This window comes from Nematolebias whitei, chromosome 17 (genome assembly GCF_014905685.2).
Source record: "Nematolebias whitei isolate Nwh7 chromosome 17, NemWhi1, whole genome shotgun sequence".
Taxonomy (NCBI): Eukaryota; Metazoa; Chordata; class Actinopteri; order Cyprinodontiformes; family Rivulidae; genus Nematolebias; species Nematolebias whitei.
In genome coordinates this window covers 36,804,631-36,822,586 of record NC_056514.1, presented here as the reverse complement: position 1 = coordinate 36,822,586, position 17,956 = coordinate 36,804,631, and the positions used below count along the sequence as shown (strand labels likewise).

Genomic DNA, 17,956 nt, shown 5'->3' with positions numbered 1-17,956 from the left:
ATGTCTGTAGCTGTTAATAAAAGAAAAATTCAAAATGTACTTTATTTCGAACAAATAACATTACATATAAAGATCCTCAATACTATAAAGTAACTTCAGATTACATTAAAGAAAAAATAGTATAAATAATAACCACAGACATTGGTAATATTGGTGTAAATGTCTTGCAATTTACAAAGTAAAATAAATAAAGTAAAAAAAAGTGAAATAAATTTATACATAAATGAGAAACATAAAATTATGTGTAACCTTTAGCTCATGCAAACACTGCCATTTTCTTAACAAATGCGCAAAAATACATTCAGATTTGTATAGTAAAGGGTCTGTTAAAACAAAAATAAAAAGAAAAGTAAAAATATAACCCACTAAACATTAGACGTCTACTGGACGTCCAGATTACGTCTATATTGGGTCCAATCCTGGACGTCCCCCCGACGTGCAAACAAGGTCCACTTTTGGACGTCTAACCATGACCGCATTTGTACGTCAATATAACGTCAGACTATAGCAACATCTATAAAAAAAAAATCATTTATTTATTTATTTATTTAATTTAAATTGATCTCAAGTAATATTCTAATTTTCTGAGATACTAAATTTAGGGTATTCAGTAGTTGTCAGTTATAATCATCAACTTTAAAATATTTGAAATATATCAGTCTGTGTGTAATGACTGAGTACAAGTATCACTTTTTGAATGGAATTACTGAAATAAATCAACTTTATTCAAAATGTTATGACCAGCACACTTTAAAAAAAGTTGCGTACGGTAATTGTGGTGAGGGGACTGTAATTTGATATAGCTTTTATTTCTCGTGTTGCTAGTTCAGCTATCCGAAAATGAAAATAAAGGCATGTTATTTTTTTTATTTTGTATGTTAAGTACAGACCAAAGCTATGTGAGCTGTGTATTTTTATAGATTTGTTTGTGTACATTGTGTTTTGCCACCAGTTGATAAGCTCCCTGTTAATTCTAAAGTTTTTTTTTTTTTTGCCACCAGTGTTACGCTACTGTTCTGTTAATCCTTTAAATTGTGTTAAATAAAGAAGATAAATTAAAAATTTAAGGAGTGATTTGTAAACTCTAATCCAACTGTTTCTAGGACCATGTTTCCTGCTGCACAATGGGTGGTCAAATGAACAATTTCCCAACTTCAGTCGCAGTTTTAAAGTACTTTTCATATGCATAGCATAGAAGCAGCATTTTTTAAGTGACTAAAATAAGTTAAATATAATAAGAGCCTATTTAAAATAATAAATATAGTTAGTTGACGTGGAAAAGACGTCTATATTAACATGTCAGATAGACGTCGAAACTAGACGTCTTTTAGACGTCGGAAAAAGACGTCTATATTAACATGTCAGATAGACGTCTAGTTTCGACGTCTCTTAGACGTCTGAAAAAAGACGTCTATATTAACATGTCATATATGTCTAGTTTCGACGTCTTTTAGATGTCGGAAAAAGACGTCTTCTGGCGTCACGGTCTGCACCTCCGAGTGACCCAATTTAGACGTGCAGAAACGACTTAAAAAAGACGTTTAGACGTCTCCTTGCTCAGTGGGAAGTTACATTTCTTAAGAAGAGTTATTGTTTTTACGAGTTTCTGATCATTTAAATAAAGTTTTTCAACAGAGGCAATATATGTTTTTAAGTCAGTTTCTTTAAAATTATCAAATGGGGGTAAAATAACTATTTTAAGGTTTAAAATAAATAAACAAATGAGACAAACGTCTGAAACTAATGACAGACCCTAATGTGCATCCGGGCTTCCGTACTTGTACGTTTCATGTGTAATTCTTTTTAGAGCCAGAGGGTGGCGCTGCAGCGCGTTGCCTGTTCGTCTCGTAGCGGTGGGGAAACCCCTTGGTTCCTTCACGTTAATCTGCTTCACGCGTCGTTGGTGTCGGTAAACCACTCCGGCGAGGACATGGTGTGATCCGTCCGCCACTAGAGGAAAAGCTCGGCTGCTTCCCGGAGACCCTAACGGGACGGATCGTGACTAAAGAGCGGCTGTCTTATCGGTACGCAACACGTTATCTTTTTCATTTTCGGTCCCGGTCGGTGTTACACGTAAATTCGTTCACCCGTTGATTAGCGACCCGAGCTAGCTAATGCTAACATTTGCCAACCGAGCTACAGTTTTCCGTTAGCAGGAGATTCACCAAACAAAACGGGTGTCGATCGATTAGCTTCTGTACAAACTCAAACATCGTTTAAGGTTTTAATTTTATATTTAATTGTCGATGGTTTAATCGACATGCTTATTTGTGAGATGTGGAATTTGCACAAAAAGTTTCGACGCTTAAAAAAATGTCCTAGTTCCTTTTCGCGTTTTGTGTTTATACCCTCGCATTTAGCCATATTTAAGATTTTCATCAAAGCCTGAATAACTTTATTTATTTTTTTGTTTTAGTCATCCTACTTAGCTTTGGTCTTTAAAATAAACACAACAGGTGTTCCCAGCCACAGGTGGAGGGCATTGTTTCTCAGCTATCATCTAACAAAGCATGATCTGATAGGAGTACAAAGCTTTGTGTTACACCTGTTTACTCCCCTTGGCAGCTCCTTATCTTGCTGTGATCAAAATGTGAAGCTTGCAGTTTCTGTCACATTTCCCCCAGACTGTAATTTTTGAGTTATTTTAAGTTTTTTCCAGCTCAGGGCGTGACTGGACTTTTATAGTTCTGGGAACGTTTCAGCTTGTTGGATGAGTGAGAGGCAAAAGAGAATCATGTTGGGAGTAAAAGAAGGAAATGACTCTGTTCTTTAACAGGAAGTGTCAAGTTTATGGCATCGTTTGTTGGATTTACAGTTTAGTGTTGAATATGACACCGAGGCTGTGGAAATGCTCTGTGTGGAAACAATCATGTGGTTTTTATTGTATTTTTTTCAGGTGATGCAGGTTTTACTGTGGCAGAAAGTGTAGTTTTAAAATTAAGACATATCAGCAACTAATGGACACTTACCTAATAAATGTTTGGGTTCTTACCCGACACTTAACCTGGTACAAACTGAGTATTTGTCTGGTACGTACTGGATATTTATTATTGGGTATGTAACCGGTTTCTGGTACAAACCGTGTATCTGCTTGGCAATTTCCCAGTATGTACATGCATCAAGTATTGGGTACTTATATGGTGTACTTTCATAGTGTATGTCAGGTACTTACATCGTAAGCTTTCATTGTGTGCACCTGGTACTTGTATGTATTGGGTACTTAAATAGTGTACTTTCATAAAGTGTACTTGCATAGTATGTATCGGGTACTTTCATTGTGTGTACCTGGTACTTACATGGTATGTATTGGGTACTTACAAAGTGGACTTTCATGGTGTGTACCAGGTCCTTACATGGTATTTGTCTGTACTTACATAGTGTGCACCGGGTACTCGCATGGTGCATTTACTTGGTATGCACCAAGTACTTACATCTGTACTTACATGGTACATACCAAATACTTACAGGTTATCCACAGAGTACTTGCATGGTATGCACCAGGTACTTATAGTGTACTTATATATGGTTGTGTAAATGTTCCTGGCATAGATCTGCTACATACCCAGTATTTACCAGGTACTTACAAGGTACATACTGGGTACATAGCACATGCATAAGTACATGGTAAGTATCAAAATGTAACTATAAGTACCCAGTATGTGCCAGTACTTACTGGGCTGTGTTATTGCGACCATCTAAGAATATGCAGAAACTTTTACAAAATCTTAAAGGAACGCGTTTTGTCTTTTGAGTTCCACGTTGTTCAAACCCATTCAACTTTATTTGTATTTCCAGAGCATGACGAGGCGGTATAAGCAGGTCGTCCGGGCCGAGAGATGATCTCAGCGTGGCACAGAACAAGGCCTTGAGAGGGAAGAATGGGCCGGAGCGTCTGGAGCTGCTGGCAAAGTGTGCTCTCCACCGCGGTGCTCTACGGCTCGTTGGCCCTGTTTACGTCCATCCTCCACAACGTGTTCCTGCTGTACTACGTGGAGACGTTTGTGTCCATCTACAAGATCGATAAAGTCTCCTTCTGGGTGGGAGAGGTGAGAGGAGGAACCAGACTCTGTCGCAGTGTCTGCTAAATGTTTAGGTGTCCGACTGCTCAACTCTTGGAAACTTTTAAACAAAACTGAATTAGCTGCTAAATAATTCAGTAATCGCCTTTAAACATGTTTTTATTCATGCGCAGTTTATACGAGGTGATTAATAACTTGTTCTCTTTACTAATGTTGTGTTATTTACTTGTTCTGCTGCTTCCCAGACTATTTTCCTCATCTGGAACAGTCTGAACGATCCTCTCTTCGGATGGCTAAGTGATCGCTCCTTCCTCAGCTCTCCTCAGTACGTTAAACAAATAAACTTTAAATATTACAACTGAATCATTGCAGTTCTTTAGCCAAAACAAAAAAAATACAAGTTGTATTTAGTTGCAAACTTACATCAAAACACAAAAACATGGACATATTTATTTCTTCTTTCAAGTTGCATTCGTGTTTAAGATTAAATGTACATTAAAATGTATTTACAAGCTGCTTTCATCTGGTCAGGATTTAAACTCGGGGGGGTAAAATGTATAAATATAATTTGTAGACTCAAATGAGTTCCTACGTTCGATGCAGTGTAAACTTTAAAAGGTCCCACAGCAATAAAATGACCAAAAATAATGAATTATTTAATAAAACTCAGAGATTTAAACATCATAAATTTTAAAAATGAAGATTACAGCCACGTGTAAGCAGTTCATCGGGTATACACAAATAAGCTTTATGATCAGTATTAGGTTATTTTGATAAAAAATGGTTAAAATAAAAATTATTTTAATTGTTAAATACATTAAGAAAGTGGCTTTTACTTTGTTAAAAAGGCTCCGTCTGCTTTCCCACAAAACTGACGGCATACGTTTTGATTTATTTCCTCTAAATGTGTTTTAATGGGAGCTAAAGAAGCAATTTTAATTTTTTTACTTTTGTTTTAAACTGGTAGGAAACGAGTGTCTGAAAAATTTGGTCCTCTTCGTTCTTGCTTTCTCCATCCCTCCCGACTTTTTTTGTTTGTCAACAAAAGATTTAGATCCGGCAGATATCTCGCAGTGAACTCTCCGACAGCTGCAGCAAACACATCAAAACCAGTTTACGAGGTCGTGGTCAAACGGGAGTGTCGCCTCTGTTTGAGTTTCTGTAATCAAACGGACGCCTCTTTGTCTAGTTTTAGGGTGCGTCTATTTCTTGAGTTTGTATAGAAGTGTGTCACATCTACCGTTTCAACAAGGGTTTGCACTTTTGTTTTTAATTATATTTTGCGAATATGAATGTTTTAATATTTTTATTTTAACAATTTCTAAAGATCCGACTGAATCGTCTTTGTTTCCTGCAGATTTCTGACGCTTGCTTTGCTTCTCGAGCAGGTCAGGTTCTCAGATCACGTCTCCAGAGGTGGTGCTGAAGCGCCTGAAGGCCCTCTCCACAAATGGCCCTCTCTTCGCTCTGTCCTTCCTGGCCTTCTGGGTGGCGTGGGCCCGTCCGGGCCTGCAGTTCCTGCTCTGCCTGTGTCTGTACGACGGCTTCCTCACCATGGTGGACCTCCACCACAGCGCCCTGCTGGCCGACCTCGCCGTGTCCGCCGCCGACCGCACGCGCCTCAACTTCCACTGCTCGGTGTTCAGCGCTCTGGGATCCCTCTCCGTTTTCCTCTCCTACGCCGTCTGGGACAAGGAAAACTTCTACTCGTTCCGTCTCTTCTGCCTGACTCTGGCGGCGTTTTCCATCCTGGGTTTTTTCTTCGTGTCTCGGCTGCTGCTGCGTCGCTTCAACAAGGAAGTCCGACCAAAACAAGACGAGGCGTCCGCTCTAAAAGAGTAAGATGTTTTAAAAATCAAATTGAAAGGTGTGCCTGAGAGGTTGTTTACTTTCTCACTGGTCTCGTCGTGTTTGTCCTGTCGCAGGCTGAGCGTTGGCCATGCTCCGTTTACCCAGCCAGAGAAACCCGTCACGATTGGACAATACCTGAAGCAGCTGTCCAAACACAAGAACTTCATGTGGTTCGTGTCAATGAACCTAATTCAGGTAAGAATAAAAATAAAAATACTATGAATCATTTTGTGAATGCTTACGAAGCAGCACTTTGGCCATCGGTGTTGTTTTTAAAGTGCTTTGTAAATAAAGTTGTATTTTGTTTCTCATAGAAAATGAATTGATCTTATTTTACATCCTTCAAATCTTTAGATCTGTTTACAACCTTTTACTGCTCCTTTCACTTTTTGTTCCAATTCAGCTTCCTTGTGCAAATGTAACTTTTTTTTTTCAGCTAATTTCTGCTGTTTTTCGGCTGTTTTGTGAGCCTTTCAGATCCATTCTGCTAACTACAACATTTTAGCACTTCTTCAAACTTCATGCTCCTTTCAGCTTGTTATGCTCCTTTCAGCTTATTTCTGCAATTTTCAGCTTTTTCTGCTATTTCAGCTACTATGTAGCTGTTTTTATACTAATTTTGGCATTTTCAACTTATTTCAGCCTAATTCAGGAAAAATGTGCTCTCATTTCCTTGTAATTTAAGCGTCTTTCTGTTTTTTTTTTTTTTTTTTTTTAGCTATTTTTAAATACTTTTATGCTAATTTCAGTTTTTTTTTTTCAGATAATTTCCACTTTTTTGTATTAATTTCTGCTTTTTTCAGCCTAATTGGGCAAACATGTTTTTTCTTCTGCTTATTTAAGCTCATTCTACCTTTTCAGCTAGCTTTTTAGCATATTTTAGCTGTTTTCAGATAAATTCAAGTTTTTCATGGTAATTTTTGCTGCTAAATTATTTCTGCTAATTTCAGCTTGTTATGCTCCTTTCAGCTTACTTCTGCTATTTTCAGTAATTTCAGCTACTATTTAGCAGTTTTTATGCTAATATTAGCTTTTTCATCTAATTCCACATTTTGCACTCATTTAAACGTTTGTGCTCTTTCTGCTTTCTTCTGCTGATTTACGCTTGTTCTACATTTTCAGCTACGTTTCAGCATGTTTTTAGCTAATTTCAATTGTTTTTCTGCACGTTCTTCTGCAATGAGCATTCACTGCATTTTTGCAGGAAATGCATTTTCTCTAGTTATTATAGTAATTTCTTAGAATAGAAACAAAAAAAACTTTCATGTTTGGGCTTTTAATTTGAAAACACATTAGTATACATCATTTATCCATATATGCTGCAAATAATTCAGTAAATTATATTACCAGTAGTAAACTGTACATTCCTTGTGTTTTTATTTGATGTAATCTTTTAGGAGTTATTGTTCTGTCTGTTTCCATTGCAGGTGTTTCACTGCCACTTCAACAGCAACTTCTTTCCTCTGTTCCTCGAACATCTCTTGTCTGATAAAATCTCTGCCTCTGCGGGTTCAGTTTTACTGGGTAAGAGTCCGATAACTCGGCACGTCATCTTAATCTGTGTTACAGGAGCTGAGAAAGGGAATTTAATTGTATATGTGTGGAGCTTGAATTACTACTTCAAGCATTCATGTAAAAAACAAATATGCGTGTTGGTTTAAAATTAAACTCAAGTTTTTGAGAGATACTTTAAATCATGGCAAAATAAGCTCTGATTGTGTTGGGATTAGGGATGGGGCCGATCCAATCCAGTATCTGTATCGGCCTCCGATACCAGCATAATTTACGTATCGGATTTTTCCGATCCAACCTGCAGAGATTTCCAGTCCATGATGCATGTCTCTGTGTCTCCAAGTAAAACATCTTGCTCTGCACGTTGGCTTCAAACTATGGAATGGATTTCCTGAACGGAGGCGTGTCTCATGAGCCCAGAGTAATAAGACCTGCCCCACATTCAGGAAATCCAGTTCATAGTTTGCAGGCAGCTACAACGTGCAGTAGCACTGTGGCTAACAGCTAATTTTTCATCGAAACATGTCGGCTGTGTGGAAGTATTTTACACTAGAAACACCACAGAGCAAGACAGCAACGTGTAATGTCTGCAGAGCCACAGCGCCACATTAAACCGCGGTAAAGTTAGTTTTACGATGGACATTCAAGCTCCGGGGCTGAATGTTTACCGAGAAGTTGCTAAACTTCATCGTCATTAATGACCAACCGCTATCAGCTGTAGAAAACGAAGGATTTCTCAGCTTGATACTTGCAGCCAAGATATAGTTCACCCTCCAGGAGATATTTATCAGTACAACAGTAGACAATCATAAAAAGCATATGAATTGAAAAATACAAGAACATTTTATATATATCAAAACGAAACATAAACAGTTACATTATAAAGCCATGTAAAATACTATAAACAGGAACATGTCTGTGTTGGCTTATGCCATGAACTTAGCAGATGTTTGAAGCCATTTAATCACTTTAATATCCACTTTAAAGCTAGGAATAAAAAAAAAACTAAAAAAAAAACATGTTTTGTGTTAGCAGGATTTAATTCTAACTTTGAAACTTATCCAACATTAATAAAACTTACCTCATGTTGCCTTTTTGGACATGCATATAGTTGTACAAAATGTAGTTGCCTATAGAGAGGAGCTTATTACAGCCTCATATTAAATCAATATATCGGGTCGATATCCAGATTTAGGGATCGGATCAGAAGTTAAAAAATGTGGATCGGTGCATCACTAGTTGGGATAACAAAAACTAAACTAGTTACTAGAGGTGGGCGGTAAAATATCTTTTAATTTTTTTCTATTTCAAACCAAGTGTTCAGAATCAGTTTTGTATTAATGTGAGCTGCTAGTGGGGTCGTCGGAGTAGCTGCTGCGCTGTGTTGTTTGTCCCAGTAGAGCTACCATAACTTCCTCTAGTAAGAGAAGCAGTAAAGTTGTATTTTCTTTTTTTTTTTCTAGTGAACTCTGAAGAATATACGTCCCTAACAGCTGACATTATGATAACATGTCATCTTTAGTAATGTAATGTTTAATTTGTGTATAAATATTTAATGAAAAACACGATGCTAATCACGTTAGCTTTTCTAAGGCATTTTCAATGTTAAGTTAGCATCTATGCTAATAGCTGGAATTTTTTTTAACATCTTTTTACGCACTCTATTAGAATTTAACATTTATGTGAACTGTACTGGCAAAATTAATCCATTATCTTTACCCGCTTCTTTTCGGGTCACTGGTGCCCATATCCAGCAGTCGCTGTGCACGAGGCCTGGACGGGTCGCAGGTCCACCACAAGGAAAATTAGCAGGTTCACTTGCTGGCAAAATGACTCACGTTGATGGATTTTACTATATTGACTTATTATTATAACATTTTTCTTCTAAAACGCTTCAAAGTGATACGTAGAAACTTGTCACCTGGTTATCAACAAGCTAGTTTAATTTACAAGAGTACCGGTTTGAAAACTTAATTTGTTATTGGTTTAGAATTATATCATAAGGAATTTTAGGCATATATTTAAAAAGGGGAATCCATAAGCTTCACAATGATGCCAAACATTATATAAAGGGATTTCCCAGCACAGAAAAAAAGTCAGTTTCAGAGGAAAACAAAAGGATTAGCTTTTAAAAGATCATTTCTGAAGACGTGTCCATTAAAAAACTTCACTGTAAAAGTAGATTAAGACAATAAGATAGTTAACAAAATCAAATTGTATCATAAAGTTCCCAAAGATTTCACTCTTATTGTTGCATTAAGTATTTTAACGTGGTTTATTTTGAATATAACTGCGCAAACTGACTGCCTCTGCACAGGAAACAACTGTGAATCATCAGTAAGGTTTAATTTAGCGATCTCAGAAGATATAATTTTGGTAAAAGCAAAAAATAAAATACATTTTTGCACTTAAATGCACTGTATCTGACATTCCAATGTACTTAATTTAAAATGTTCCATTTAATTTTTACGTTTTAGTGTTTCTGCTTCTGCTCCCACAGGGATTTCTTACGTTGCCCCTCACCTGAACAACCTGTATTTCCTGACACTGTGCCAAAACTATGGGGTTTACCAGGTCATCCGCTGGCTGTTCATGCTCAAGCTGGGACTTAGTGTGGTCATGCTGCTTGCAGGGGCCGACCACATTTATCTGCTGTGCATCTTCATCGCTAGGTACAGTAGTTTCTGCTGCTTGCTTGTTTTTTTTTTTGGTTTTGATCATTTTCCGGATGCAGGAAATAGGATAACCTCTGCTTGTAGATTCACTCCACAAACAGGACAAATTGTGGACAAAACCCGACTCTTCCCATTGTGTTTTTCTCTGTCGTGATTTCTAACGTGTCCCCTCTTGGTTCCAGTAACCGGGTGTTCACAGAGGGCACCTGTAAGCTGCTGAAACTGGTGGTTTCTGACCTGGTCGACGAGGACTTTGTGGTGAACCGACGTCAGCAGGCTGCCTCCGCGCTCCTCTTTGGGATGGTTGCCTTGTTGACCAAACCGGGTCAGACTTTCGCTCCTCTCATCGGCACCTGGCTGCTCTGCGTTTACACCGGTACAGACACCGACTCTCATTTGTCTTTGCCAGGTTGTTGTGTGTTTTTGTGACAAAGTATGATGAGGTGAATTTTAGGGTTTTTTTTAGGTTTGAGTCCGAATAAATCCACCATCGCTGTGAAACTCTGCCTTTAGCCGTGTTCACAGAGGCTCTAAAAACAATCAGAAGAAACAAACTAAAGAGAAACTCTCCATGCAGCGTCCTGCAGTCCATTTAAATAACATCCTAACAAAACTGACATTTATAATAAGAAGGATTAACAACTTGTTCAAACTTTTAGACCAAAACCCCCAAAACAAACCGAGTCAAAGGGGATTTGATAGAAAACATTTTCAGTGCGACTTGAGAAGTTTATATCTACCGTATTTTCCGCCGTACACGTCGCATCAGTCCAATTGTCTAGTAAAGTGGAAAAAACATAAATACGTTGCTTCGCCGTATATATCTATTCTGCGTCACCGCTGACAACCCGGAAATGTGGGCCGGTGTTGTGCCAAAAATCGATTGGCTGCCAAATGGTGGCCGCGGAAGCGTGCACGGGAGGACTTTAACAAGAATTTAACAAGGTTAACACTTAAAAACAATTATTTGTTTGCTTGAAATTATAGCAAAGGTGCGTCTCAGTTTAACTTTTACTTAATAAATGCACTTTAACGGTCTAATCAGCTGCATTTCAAAAGTATTTGCTGCCTCGGTGCGCCGGGAGCGCGCAGTGGGAGGAAATCGGGAAGGAGGAACGCTTCAAAATTTAACAAGATGAACAACTAAAAATATATCATTTGTTTGCTCAACATTATAGTAAAGGTGTGTCTCAGTTGAAATTTTACATAATAAATGCACTTTAATGGTCTAATTCGCTTCATTTTGCCAGGGCACCGCTGCGAAATTAAGCTGATTTGATGGTTTCTCCAGCCATGATCCTGGAGCTGGATGGTCTATGGCAAGCCAGTTGTGTCATTAATAGCCACTTTTACCTATTACATGACAGAGCAGCATGCCATATTATGCGAGTGCCATCTAGCGGCTGAAAATAGTAGTGTTCAATATTTTCCATGTCAGAATGAATGAAAATGGTCATATCTCAGCCACAAATTGGTTTATAAATATGGGGAGAAAACATAAATAAGTTGCTTCGGTGTATAAGTCACGGGGCTGTAAATTATGCAAAAAAACTGCGGCTTATAGGTCGAAAAATACGGTAGATCTTGTACAATCTGATTTTAGCGCCAGGTGTGATGCATTTAGGCAACTTTAGTAGAAGAACTGTGTCACAATAAACAGATTTGAGAGATGTACAGAGATATTGATAATCAATAATTTGTGGAATCTGTTCCTTCCTTCCCAAGGTTATGATATTTTTCAGAGGGAGCCCACGAAGGACTCGGTTCTGGTGTCTGACACGGCCTCCAGCTCAGGGACTCCTCCTCTCCGCCTGGGCTGTTTCTACATGTTGGTTTTCGTGCCGATCACCTGCGCCCTGCTCCAGCTGGCCGCCTGGTCCCGCTTCACGCTTCACGGCCGAAAGCTGCAGGGAATCAAGACCCAACGGCAGGGGGCCCAGCATGGCCACCTCATCGACGTCAAAGCCATCTGAACCGGAAGAAAGCCGCACAAAGACACTTTCGGGTCACGGTTTAAATGTCTTCAAACGAGGCAGGAAGCGGCTGTCTTTGCTCTGCAGCCTCGTTGCACAAACTGGTCTTGGTTTGGTGTAGAGATCAACGCAGCCCCACCTGAAGAGAAATGTCTTGAAATCTGAATTATGCCTTATTTTTTATAGTAAAACTCAGATTATATTTATATTGAAATCAATGACCAAATGCTAACATGACACCAATCAGTCCTTTTGGTGGTTGTGGACCAAGATAACTGCACTTTGTTGTGTGGACAGAAAGGAGGGGTGCTGCTTTTAAAGCTGTGACGCATTATCCGTGTTTCTGCTTTACGAGTCTTTGTTTACTCTCTGAAAAACTGAAGTTTCACAACAGTTATATACTTTTTTAATGTCTGATACTATTGATGAAACAAGAGGCTGAAGTGATGTTAGTGCCACTGATTCTGCATGGAACCTGCACTTCAGGGTGGATTATTTGACTAACAAATGTTGCACAAACTGTCCTGCAGGTTTGCTACTGAGGACTGAATTTTGTTTTTTTGTTATTTGTAAGACACGGTCACCAAAATTACAAGAAGTAAAGGCTCGAAATGTTTCACTCTGTGTAATGAATCTGAGTTTCACTTGATGGGAACTGAACTCTTTCACAATATTATATCTTTGAGCTGTATTTTGTCATTTTGCTCAGTTGTATTTGTAATACTTTGATCTTGTTGCGTTTAAATGTTGCAGTTGTGGAAACCAGTAAAAGAAATGATGAAAGTAACAATGTTTTCTTGTGTGAATGCTGATGTATTTGTTTTATGAAGTTTAACTACGCTCACAGCTGTTTTAGCTGTTTTCTATCAAAATGTTCGGCTCACTTGGGAGACAGGTGATTAGTTTCAGTAAAAAAATTAAGTTAACTTTAGAGAATTGCTGATCTTTAATTCAAAAACAGGATTTTTAAAATCTGCTTCAGAATACCAGCTGTATTTTTGTGCTTCTTTTAGCTAGAATTCAGCTGCATTTGGCTAGCAGCTGCTGTTTAGGATTTAGCCACAATTTGCTTCTAGCTAGCCTTTTGATAGTTTTAGCATTTAGCTAACCTTTTCCTTATTTTAGCTAACTTTTGTACTGTTATGTTTTTGCTATACTTTTTCCTATATTTAGGTTTTGACTTGAGTTTTACTAATTTTAGCTCACTTTTGCTTCTTTTGGAAACACCTTTAAGATAGTGTTTTGCTTTTTATTGAGTATTTTTATTATTTTAGCTAGCATTTTACTTTTAGTTTGACATTTGCTACCTTTAGCTGGTGTTTTGCTACTACCAACTAGGATTTTGGTACTTTTACGTAGACTGTTCTGCTTTTAGCTGTTTGTTTACTACTTTTAGCTAGTATTTGCTCCTTTCAGCTAATGTTTCTCTAATTTTAGCTTGTCTTTTTTTTTTAGCTCTTTGCTACTTTTAGCTTGTGTTTTGCACCTTTCAGTTAATGCTTCTCCACGTTTAGCTTTTAGCTATATACTACTTTGAGCTAGTGTTTTGCACCTTTCAGCTGTTTCTGTACTTTTAGCCATTTTTTTTAGCTTTTAGCTATTTACTACTTTTAGCTAGTGATTTGCACTTTTCAGCTAACGTTTCTCTAGTTTTTGCTCACCTACTTGTTAATTTTCTACTTTTTGCTCTTTTTTTTCTTATTTTAGCTTGTGTGCTTCTTTCAGCTAGAATTTCTGTCGTTTTAGCTAGCCTTTTTTTTTTTTGCTTTAAGCTATTATTTTACTACTTTTTTGGCTTGTGTTTTGCTACTGTTGGCTTTTGAATAATTTTGCTTCAGAGATATTTCTTATTTGAACACATTACCAGCTGAGTTTCCACTTCTTCAGCAGTCATTGAGTTTTTTCTACAATAGAAAATACAACTTCGTTATTTATGGTTATAGTTTGTTTGGATAACTTTTTTAATAGAATGTGAGACGAAACCACAAATTTAATATTTATGTTGAACTTAATCTCAACTATAGAGCTAAAAAGCACATTTTTGTACAAGTGATAAACTCGGAAAACATTTTTGTGATTTTGGATGAAACCGCGTTGTGGACGAGAAACCACGAGGGTGCAGTAACATAACGTACTAGAGCGCATGCGCCAACTTTTAATACCAAATAATTTTATCCTTTCTTGGCTATAGTTTTTCTTATTTGTATATATTAGTTGCACTGTCAAAATATGACGAAGCGGTAATATTTAGTTTACTTAATTAAAAAGCCATTTATGCGCGCTATTTTTTTACCAGAACAAAGCGAAGCGTTACCCATCGTGCATTGCGCGTTTTTAAAGTATTGTTAGTTTTTAAACAATTCACTCCAAACATTTTGCACTAGATTAATAGCTATAGCTATATAATTAATCATGTTTGTATAAAAAAAGTAGTTTGTGGTTTTTTTTATTCTGTCACCGCATGTGTATAGTATATGTCGAGGAATGAGGTGCTCTGACATCCAGGTTGTCAGGTCAGCACTCATGTTTCTCTTCAGATCGTATAAATCTTTCGCCTTTTACTAAAGATTTCCGTGGAGAGGAACAACATGAGTTTCAACTAATTTTTTGATGCCCTGCCCAGTGCGGGGCTTGCAACATGTTCAAAGAAAACTGAAGAAGATATTACGTAGGGATTGATAATTTACGTGACAACGTTCTTAGCGGTCTTCCGAATATAACTTGGCACGTACGCTGTACGTAGCTGCATTATATTACGAAAGAACGGTCAGTGGAATGGTCCACAGGGATACGGCATCGAGCATGCGCATTACAGAGCATTGCAACCTTGTGCGGGCAGGTACCCGGAAGTAGCAGGAACAAGAAAAATGGCTAAACTGTAAATTGGCACAAGTTGATGTTGCCAGATTAGTTTAAAAAACACTTGCAAAGACTGAATTTTTAAAAAAGTAGGAGAATATATTATAAATTAAATGTAATTGACACAAATGTGCACCAGAGGGCGCAACCATCCACCACAGTTACTGTAAATGTCATGTCCACAGACATATGGCTTCGAGCATGCGCATTAGAGTCCTTGTGCAGGCAGGTAGGAACAAAAAAAAAATGTCTTCCATTTTAAACGTAAATGGGCACTGTTTGATGTTGCCGGTTTAGTTTAAAAACACTTGTACAGATTGAATAAAAAATATATATATATTTTAGTGTATGGGGTCTTTTTTTTTTCGATTATTTTGGGAATATATTATAAATTAAAACGATGTAATTTACAAAAAATGCTCACCAGAGGGCGCAACCATCCTCCACAATTAAGACAGCCGCTTAACAAAAATATCTAAAAACTAAAAAGCAATATTTACAATTAAATTATCCATCCATAAGTCTCGGCATTCCTAAATGAATTCATATCTAACCACCTTTCATGTCAAAGTTTGAAAGTATGATGACGTTAAAGCCGTTTTGTTCGTCGCATTAACTGGGTACTCGGAGAATGTGTTGCCTCGAGGAAGCGGTAATCTCGTTGCCAAGCAAACGTTCTAGAGCGCATGCGCCAAGAAACAATTTAAACCTTTTCATACTTTCTCGTTCTTGTATGTTTTTGTTTGCCTTGTCAATATATGACAAACGGCTATGTTACGTTTACCTAGTTAAAAAAAAAAAGAAAAAAGCTAGCAAAACATTTGTGAGCGCTGTTACCAGAACGAAGCGCAATGTTACCCATCGTGCATTGCGCGTTAGTATTTTTTAAATTAGATTTTTAAAAATATTTTAGTTTAAAACGATTTAAACAAAAAAAACGTATAATAGCATATATAAAATATTTAACCATGTTTATGTATGAAATTAGCTTTTTTTTTTTCTGTCACCGTCATCGTACGGGACATGTTGGAGAATCACATCGTCTTACGATCCTTCGACAAGTCAGCACTCATGATTCTCTTCAGATCGTATAAATCTTTCGCCTTTTACTAAAGATTTCCGTGGAGAGGATCAACATGAGTTTCAACTAATTTTTTGATGCCCTGCCACGTGCGGGGCTTCCTACTATGTTAAAAATAAACCCATACAATTAAATACAAAAACTGTTATGTCCTGCGTCTGTGCCTATCAGCTCATATGAAGTACGTGTGACCTCACTCACTGGATCATACATTTATGTCAATAATTATTGAGCTAAACATTGGTCAATATTGATAATTTTATTAATAATTGATAATTATACCATATAGCTTCTCTGATGACGCTATGAAACTTTTTGTGTTGTCAGTTCATGTAAATGTTGATATCTTAATAAACCCAGTCAGTATAATTTCAGTGATTAGATGTTTAAATGTTGCAGCGGGGTCATGGTGACTTTTTTCCGGAATCCTCAATCAATGACTTAATCACTTAAAGGGGAAGCAAGAAAATATTGATAATTAATTTCAACGCCAGCCATGTCACCAAATGAGCTTTTAATAATAATAACAGTGTGTTCTTGTACAATGGTGAAATTGGCTCTCTGCATTTTAACACATCCACCCCCAGGTGGTACAGTGGGCACAGGTGGTACAGTGGGCAGCTATCAAGGGTACCCGGGAGGCAATTGGGCATGGGGTGTGCTGCTCAGAGATACCACAAGATGTGTAATGACTGGGGATTGGACTTTCCGGTCCCGAGTCCGCTGCCCTGCCTCCACCCCGTCTCGGATCTGGTACGAATCTTTGACTTCTCTGGATGTTTGTCTCTAACAGTCATGGAGGCCAAAGCCTCATCCTCCTTTCTGCCTTCTGGGATTCCATTAGAGATTAGACTCAGTCTTGTTTGTTGGTGGCTCCTCGGATTGAAGAAGTCCTTCGGATGAAGGACGAAACGTCGTCCAGATGACCTGACCGAACATTCCGTGCCAAAGTTTGAGATCCGTTGGCACTCGGAGAGCGTGTTACAAACTACTCTCAGCTACCACAGCCAAGTTTTAGCTCCATACCTATAAAGCTCGCAGAGCTATAGTTATTTTTGTCCAGGCTGAAGTCTGACTCAGTCGGCAAATGACATATATAAATAGATGTTTTCTTTGCTTTGGTGTCAACAAGTGGTTAAGTTTGTCTGCTTTATTTTTAAGTTGTTATTCACCGAGTCGGGGGCCGTCGTCACCGTCAGCAGACTGACGTGCCAAGAGCCGAGTGAATGGGAAGTCCTGTGGTTAGAGTCAGACTTCCCATATCAGAGCTGTGAGCGTTTCAGCCGGTTTGTTTCGGCGAAGGCGCTCGGAGCTGGAACCAAACGGTGCATGTAACTCTGACTTCTCGTCACCGGGAAACCCTTAAAAATCCCCACCCAGGCAAGTTTTTAATCCCACTTTTATAAACATTCGGCGTTTAAAAAGTCAGAAAGAGTTTTGTTCTCTTCTTGAAGTCGTAAAGTGAGGTAGAAGCTATAAACTGAGTGAGATGATAGGAGGAAACCAAACTGGAAGAGGGATTTGTGAAGGTATTTTCGCTTTTTTTATATATTTTCTGATAACGCTTTACCCACAGATTTGACTAATGGGTTCATTTCTTATCCGCGGTGACGTTTTCTGTCTTTTCTCTGCTTCAGGAACCAATAAATCCTCAAACTTGCTTCAGAAATGAAGAGACGAGATTGTTGGGTGATGTCAGGCTGACTCTGAGCAGAGGTTGGTGCCGCTTCCTGTTCTGCGGCCTCCGGCAGACGCATGCTCTGAGTTTTAGCTTGGAGATGTTCTGCACTTTCTGCTTCCTGTCTGTTTCTGAGCGCAGAGCTTTTCACCTGTCAGCTTTCTGCTCGAACCCCTGCTTCATCCGCTAAACCTAAAGTGGAGAAACGAGAGCCGAAATTTCCTGAGCGAGCTAAACTTAGCTGTTAAAGCTGAAAAAAATCAACACTAGCTAAAAGGAGCTAAAAGCTACAAAAAGAAAATCACTAG

At 38.1% G+C, this 17,956-nt stretch overlaps 1 protein-coding gene and 2 non-coding genes across 3 annotated transcripts; all 3 read left to right on the top strand.

The window, feature by feature from the left end:
• Positions 1-1,871: 1,871 nt before the first annotated feature.
• mfsd13a (major facilitator superfamily domain containing 13A) lies at positions 1,872-12,161 on the top strand. The gene is made up of 9 exons (XM_037691214.1): positions 1,872-2,024; positions 3,796-4,046; positions 4,265-4,344; positions 5,408-5,857; positions 5,945-6,065; positions 7,298-7,394; positions 9,883-10,054; positions 10,240-10,433; positions 11,783-12,161. The coding sequence occupies exons 2-9, from the start codon at positions 3,879-3,881 to the stop codon at positions 12,028-12,030; spliced, it is 1,530 nt and encodes a 509-aa protein (XP_037547142.1). The 5' UTR covers positions 1,872-2,024; positions 3,796-3,878; the 3' UTR covers positions 12,031-12,161.
• A 2,387-nt stretch (positions 12,162-14,548) lies between these two features.
• Positions 14,549-14,662, top strand: LOC119424246. Its single transcript, XR_005187496.1, has one exon. It is a non-coding gene; the product is annotated as a U5 spliceosomal RNA (small nuclear RNA).
• A 1,293-nt stretch (positions 14,663-15,955) lies between these two features.
• LOC119424245 lies at positions 15,956-16,069 on the top strand. Its single transcript, XR_005187495.1, has one exon. It is a non-coding gene; the product is annotated as a U5 spliceosomal RNA (small nuclear RNA).
• The last annotated feature ends 1,887 nt before the right edge of the window (positions 16,070-17,956 follow it).

Coding starts and splice junctions, on each gene's coding strand:
- mfsd13a (XM_037691214.1), top strand. CDS start 3,879: ATGGGCCGGAGCGTCTGGAGCTGCTGGCAAAGTGTGCTCTCCACCGCG. Junction 4,047..4,264: donor TCTCCTTCTGGGTGGGAGAG/GTGAGAGGAGGA, acceptor GCTGCTTCCCAG/ACTATTTTCCTCATCTGGAA. Junction 6,066..7,297: donor TGTCAATGAACCTAATTCAG/GTAAGAATAAAA, acceptor TTTCCATTGCAG/GTGTTTCACTGCCACTTCAA.